The sequence below is a fragment of the Salminus brasiliensis genome, chromosome 19 (assembly GCF_030463535.1).
Source record: "Salminus brasiliensis chromosome 19, fSalBra1.hap2, whole genome shotgun sequence".
Classification (NCBI taxonomy): Eukaryota; Metazoa; Chordata; class Actinopteri; order Characiformes; family Bryconidae; genus Salminus; species Salminus brasiliensis.
Genome location: NC_132896.1, coordinates 32458863 through 32466476, shown reverse-complemented (window position 1 = coordinate 32466476; position 7614 = coordinate 32458863). Strand labels below are relative to the sequence as shown.

General features: G+C 41.8%; 1 protein-coding gene across 1 annotated transcript in view; it reads right to left on the bottom strand.

Moving 5' to 3' along the window:
* The window catches only part of col23a1a (collagen type XXIII alpha 1 chain a), a 163730-nt gene that overhangs the window by 45758 nt on the left and 110358 nt on the right, over window positions 1-7614 (bottom strand). The window contains exons 4-5 of the mRNA XM_072663642.1: window positions 4272-4279; window positions 3715-3741 (exon numbers count right to left, since the gene is read on the bottom strand). Of these exons, the coding sequence (XP_072519743.1) occupies window positions 3715-3741; window positions 4272-4279 (35 nt within the window). The remainder of the gene's footprint in view (window positions 1-3714; window positions 3742-4271; window positions 4280-7614) is intronic.

Here is a 7614-nt window from a genome sequence, read left to right as displayed (position 1 = left end):
ATCATTAGAACATCTCCAAAGTTCTCCTCATGGAGTCTAGTATTATTTAGAGTTCTCCTCAGATCAACACCTGGTTTGGTTTGTTTCCTTCACTGGCTTCCTGTAGCTGCTGTCCGCATCAGATTCAAAACCTTGATGCTGGCCTACAAAGCAAAGAAAGGACCAGCCCCTCCGTACTTGATGCCGATGGTCAAAAGCTGATCTGCACTAAGAGCCCTTCCAGCTTCAAGTACGGCTCGGCTCGACCCGCCATCCTTTAAGATCCACGGAAGACGAGCATCCAGACTTTTTTCTGTCCTGCACCGAAGTGGTGGAACAAGCTTCCACTGGGTGTCCGAACAGCTCCAACGCTCGCTGTCCTCAAAGCCAGACTGAAGACCCTCCTCTTCTGAGAGGACTTGGGCGAATAGCAGAGTGGTCTCCTTACTGACTTGTGTTTAGTAGAGTCTAAGATTAGAGGATCTTTGAATTGAATTTGAGTTTTTTCTTGGGTAAATAGTAAAGCACTTTTGTAAGTCGCTCTGGAGAAGAGTGTCTGTTAAATGCCTTAAAATGTAAATGTAAATCAGGGCTTAATGATGGTAAATCAGGTGAACTGCTGCTGCTGCTGCTGCTGCTGCTGCTGATGGAGTTCAACACATCCTCCACGCTGTGCTGGCTGGACTGGGCAGTGTCCAGGAGAAACCTGGAGGAACCGAGCTCTGTTCTTCAGACGAGCTCATCGACAAGATCTCACTACTTTCTTTCTTCAGAATGAGAAGCTCTGGTTTCTCCTGTTTACTGGATTTATGATCACCTGCTTTATCTGTTCTGATGAGATCTGATGGAGCTTCTACAGTAAAACTCTCTCACTGATGAGAGACGGGTCTGAAGCCTCTGGACCTTACTGTGTTGTAACGGTGGTTTAATATTAGCCTGACTAAGACTGACAGTCTGAACAAGCTACATGTATATACGCCGATCGGCCATAACATTAGTACCACTGACAGATGTACAGTGGCTCCCTCTGTCAGGGGTGGCTATATTAGGGCAAAAAGTGATGAAGGTGATGAAGATGTTGAAGCAGTGTAGGAACCTGAGACACTTTGGTGATGTTCTAGACCGCTGGGTCAGAACATCTCCAAAACATTGGGCAGGATATGCAGGCAGTTAGCTCCTGGTGCTGGTACACTGTATATATATAGAACACAAACAAGTTTTAATAGCGGTGACACTTCATGCCTTCGATTCTTGTACTCACATGTGCACACACACACACACACACACAAACACACACACACCTGTGTGTAATTAGGAGGTATTTCCCGGCAGGAAAGAGAATAAGGCAGACATAAGACTGTGGGAAGGCTGTAGTGTGTAAAACTTCACCACACACACACACACACACACACACACACACACACACACACTGTTCCTACAGCAGCCAGGTTCTACATCAGTCACATTCCTACAGCAGCCAGGTAATGAGATACACCCATCTGCATGGATACATCCATTCATTCCATCTAAAAGAGACATGTCAATCACCTCTATTTTAATAACTAATGTAAACACTTGTCCTCGCTGGCCATTACTGACTCTCCAGACAGTAGATTACATAGTGAGGAATCAAACACAACAGGGTGTCATGTTATCCATCTCATGACTAAGAGCAAATTAACCACAACTTTACCGCGAGCTCAGCAGATCTGCTGTGACTCAGCACAGCCTCATCACTGGTCCCTTTGCTTTGCTCCTGGAGGCCACCAGGGGGCACCAGCCTGTCACTGTGTACATGACCACAACTTCACTGCAAAAGGTTGCCACACACTGCTGCACTGTGATGCAAGAGATGCTGAAGAATTCAAATGGGAAACAGACTGTTGTCTAAACAGATGGAAGGTACGTCGTGAGAAGATCAGTGTGTGAAGGGTTTGAGAAACTGTCTCTTAACCCTGTCGCTGTTTTCCAGTCCTAACACTCCCTTCAAATATCACAAACATCCACAACAAACCAGTACAGTCCCTAATTTGATCATTTAAATCCCACACTATATGGGCAAAAGTATTGGGACACCTGCTTATGCATCATTTCTTCTGAAATCGAGGGTATTAAGAAATAGTTGATCCTGCTTTTGTTAGAGTGACTGTCTCTACTGTCCAGTGAAGAAGGCTTTCTACTAGATGTTGGAGGAGCATTGCTGTGAGAATTTGATTGCATCCAGTGATAAGAGCCTTAGTGAGGTCAGGATGTTGGTGTTGGTGTTGGTGTTGACTCCCCAACTCATTGGATGAAGCACCATCCTCCATCATTCCAGAGAACACAGTTCCACTACTCCACGGCTCAATGCTAGGGGGGCTTTTTACCCCTCTAGCCCAAACCTGGTGCTAAAAGGTTCTTCTAGGTAATTCTACAGGCAATATTTCTCTACAGGGAATAGACAAGCCGTTTATTAGTACGGGTGCAATTTAAGACTGAATGCATTCATTAGAATGGGGTGTCCACAAACATTTGGACATATAGTGTAATAAGTCTCTGTGCTTTATTAAGCTCTATATTAAATTCCTCCTCTGAAATCATGTAACATTATTTTGATGGGACCCACGTTATATTACCTGTCAGTAATAACTGTATAATTAAATGTTAATAATCCATGCAATAACAATTTAACTACTGGCAAATGCCTCCTACATAGGACTTAATGACGTCTGAAGTGATGAAGAATTCAAATGGAAGCCTGTCATTGTTTTCCAGTCCTAACACTCCCTTCAAATATCACAAACATCCACAACAAACCAGTACAGTCCCTAATTTGATCATTTAAATCCCACACTATATGGGCAAAAGTAATGGGACACTTGCTTGTTCCTCTACAGGGAATAGACACGCCATGTATTAGTATGGGTGCAATTTAAAACAGCTGAATGCATTCATTAGAATGTGGTGTCCACAAACATTTGGACATATAGTGTAATAAGCCTTTGTGCTTTATTAAGCTCTATATTAAAATCCTCCCCTGAAATGCCTCCTACATAGGACCTAATGACGTTTGAAGTGAAACTGCTTATATACAGCTCAGACCAGCAATCACAAGCATGTACATTGCACTGTTATAAGGGGCCTTTCAGAAGTGTCATAAGTCATAAGTTTACTGCTTGGTAATGTCGGGTCGTAGCAGTGCTGGAGCAAATGTCCATCACTGTAGATTAGGGCCCCACATAAGACGCCTGCATTACTAGCATAAGTTGTTTATAAATATTTAAGGACTGTATAATAAACGCATTAGTCAGCGCTTAGGCATGTGTTATGACATGTCTAAGTAGGCAGCTTTTGAGTTAAGTCTAATATCCTTTAAATCACGGCTCACAGAGAGGCCGGAAGAAGACCATCAGACACTTCTACCTCAGTTTCATAACCTAATAACTGGTGATATTAGCAAATGCTACAAATAATCTACTACAACTAGCTAGCTCTCCAGCTGTTTTAGTATGTCACAGCTATTATATATTAAATATTGATATTTTAAACAGGATTTATGTTAGTGTAGTAAAAATGGGAAATATGGTAAAGATGAGAAGATTAGAAGCAGGACTGTGGTGAGTATAAACCTCAGAAATAGATCTGGCAGGTGAAAAAGGTAAAAGGTGTAGAAAACACAAGGACAGGCCCAGTATGGAGGTTTGGGGTTGATGGATGTGAAAAGGAGTAAGAGTGAATAATTTGAATAGCATTTACCGGGTAACCGTCTCGTCCAGCCTTGCCCTGTTCAAATTTAAAAGAGGGTCAAAATGCAGAAAACAAAACTTTGGATATATGTCCAGTCAGTATGTGAGTGACCACTGATGGATATTCTTTTATATATGTCGGGTATCTGGTATATTAAATGAATTGTACAAAACTGCCTATATGAGATGGGACACTGAGACTGAACACTCGCAGAATAACCTTCCTCATACATCTCTAATCTCCTGACTCTCCTCCTGGCTCAAAAATCGACTCCACAACACCATGTTCACCACGTTCACGCCAGTTTCAATGATTTCAAAATAGAACTGCCCACTAAGGGTCATAGCACTGAGTGTTTGATCCCCTGCAGGTCCTGTCTCTGGATGATAGTTTTCACACTGATATTTCATGTCTAGACCCTGTACACAGGTACTGAAGCCTGGAGTGTCTGTTTATGTTTCTTTGCTCAGCCTCGTCTCTGTGAACCAGGAGCTACTTACCACACCAGACTACAGTGATACCTGCATCAGCATGGAGGGAATGATATATGGGGGTGAGGTACTTACTGGGGGTCCTGCAAAAAGAACACATACAGAAAACAAATACAGGGTTACTGCTGTAAAATGAAAGCCACCTGGACATAATGAGACATCTGGAATATTGTAAATATTTCACCATTGGTTTCTTTGTAATAATTGTCTTATAAATTATTTCATTTCAGAAATAATCAGTACTTAGCTATTCCGTATTTAAGTCAGAATCAGTTCTTCTGTACTTTAAGGTGTAATTAAACACATTTATTGAGTGTTTAAGTAATATAAATAATATAAATAATAAGTGTGTGACTATGCTTGGGACTACAATCCTATTTACCACCCTGTTATTTTGCCTCAGATTGAAACATACTGTATAAGCTCCCCTTCTGCGGACACCGGTACAGGAAAGGCTGCGGTCACGAGGCCAGGTTCCTGTAGCAACTCATATCCCATAACTAGCAGAACTAGTCTGGAGGTGAGGAGCTGCTCTCAAGTATCAACACCACTTGTTGATACTGGTTTATACAAATATTGGTTTGGTGGTGCAAATATAACGAGTGAAGAGTATTATGGGCTTTGGAATTGTCTCGTTTTCCAGCTCTGTTTTGGTTCTGCTGGATTTTGTTATGAAGGAAGAGGTTTTCAGTTTGTGACTTCCGTGAATCCTGAACCCTGGGTGTCCAAACAGCAGAGACCAACACTCACTGTCCTCAAACCCAGACTGAAGACCCTCCTCTTCTGAGAGGACTTGGGTGAAGTAGAGTATTATGGTCTCCATATTGACTCTAAGATTAGAGGATCTTTGAGTTTCTAGTCTATTGAAACTAGCTGAGGTTCTTCTTGAGTAAACAGTGAAGCACTTTTGTAAGTCGCTCTGGATAAGAGCTTCTGCTATGTAATGAACCTTTATCTACATTTACATTTAAGGCATTTAGCAGATGCTCTTCTCCAGAGCAACTTACAAAAGTGCTTCACTGTTTACTCAAGAAGAACCTCAGCTAGTTTAAATAGACTAAAAATCAAAGATCCTCTAATCTTAGAGTCAATATGGAGACCATAATACTCTACTCTTCACCCAAGTCCTCTCAGAAGAGGAGGGTCTTCAGTCTGGGTTTGAAGACAGCGAGCATTGGACTCTGCTGTTCGGACACCCAGGAGAAGTTCGTTCCACCACTTTGGTGCAGGACAGTAAAAAGTCTGGACGCTCGTCTTCCGTGGATTTTGAGGGATGGCGGGTCGAGCCGGGTCATACTCGAAGCCCAAAGGGCTCTTGGTGCGGATTGGCTTTTGACCATCGCCATTATTTAACTATGCTACGGACAAAATCCGTCAAAAACAGTCTTCTGTTCAACGTTCTAGGGCCCATTTAAAATGTATTTAGCGTAGCATTAGTTTAGCTTATTTAGACATAGCATAGACGAACGGTTGACCTGTATGAGGACAGCAGGGGGCTGTGAAACGTTTTAAACAGACTCATGTCAAGCAGCTTCCAATAAGACTAATCTCCACATTCACTTCACTGTAAGATCAAGAGCTCAAGCTCTCTGACCACTGCAGAGGACAGCTGAACTTCACATGTCCTCTCCGAGAGAACTGAGTCAGTAAAAGGTTGTGCTATATTTTGCTTGTGAGAAGGCAGATTTCCAAAATCTCTCCTTTCCTGCCTAATTTTAACGCTACACAGATTGTAATTAGTGGTCCCGCTGTCATCAGGCTGACACGGGAAGGCGAGAGAGGGTGTAAAACAGAGCCATGGTGATGTTTGTTTGTGTAGTGCCTTTTCCATCCATACCACAGAGCAGTAATTTACAGTGAAGTGATTAATATCTTTATTTTGTCGCGCTCTCGTGGAGCCCTGTGACTTCTCTAATCTGCCTGATGATTTGTCTGTTAAATGTGTTCCAGCTTTCAGACGTTTCCTCTTTCTTCCGCAAAACAAAACCAGGCCTGGTGAAGCAGAGAGATGCCGGGAACTGGGGCTAAAAGCGGACCTGCCCTATCCGTCTGTAGCGTGGCTCCAACTGCCAAATAACAATAAAAGGGCAAAGCCAAGTAGAACCATGTTGAGTTTCGAAGGCACTATCTCTCTGTGAATGAGATGATTAGAACTATTATGTTCTGCCAGGGGGTGAAGTCACGCTTTGGAGACCAGATACTGAAGATCTGCCCTGGTTCTGGTGAGAACAGATATGATTAAAGGAGGTCTGGACCAGTGTGGGACGTTCTGTTCAATGGAAGCACTATGTATACCGTCAGAGAGTGGCAAAAATTACGATAATGGTAGGGACTGGGTCCGAGTGATGAAGAACTCCATGGACCACATATAACAGATATGATATGAATTAACAGATGCTGTAACAGCATATTCAGACTGATGTGGTTATACATGTGTAATAAGACAAGGGCAGTCATATTTATTACAATTAAAATTTGCTTTTTCTGTTCGTTATTGTGGCGTTTTACGTGTACTGGGTTCGAGTGGTGAAGAACTTCATGGACCACATATTAAAGGTAGTGGGGGAATATTTTGGTCCAACTTTATGTGAAGTGTCTCTAATAACTGTGTAATTACATATACCAATCATGTAATATCAATGTAACTACCGGTGATTTCTTTGCTATTACAGATGCTTTACAGTGGTACAGTTTATGTAATTACACATGTGTATCACCTTCAGTTTTTAACACATAAAATTACACAATAATGAACAGAAAAAGCAGCAGCTTTTAATTGTAATAAATATGACTGTCCTTGTCTTATTACACATGTATAACCACATCAGTCTGAATATGCTGTTACAACATACAAAAAAAAAAGTCTAGGACTAGTTAACCAGTATACGCAGTATACAGTTTGTATAATTACATGTGTGTATTAGCCTCAGGTTTGACTCATTGCAATTACACAAGTGTATCTCAATGGCTGTACCAAGAAAAGCAGTAGTGGTTAATCTTAATGCAATTACACATGTATTACACATGTATTACACATGTATAACCACATGATTGTGAATGCACTGTTACAGTTTTTAAGATAGACTTGTGAGAGACAAGTCTCAGAAGTCAATATGCATGTGTAATTATATAATCTGTCCGACTGTAATTCATCTGTTATTACGGTGCATTGATCACTATTAGTTGCACTATTAGTTGCATTGATCACTGTTATTGCATGGAGCGTTAATGTGTTATTATACAGTTCTTAAGTTATAAATTCAGCCCTGTCACTACTCTGCTGCATTCTCGCTACACTGGCTTCCTGTAGCTGCTGCCCAGGTCAAAAGATTATGGCCTACAAAACCAAGACTGGACCAGCCAACCCCTCCGTACTTGATGGCGATGGTCAAAAGCCGATCCGTACCAAGAGCCCTTC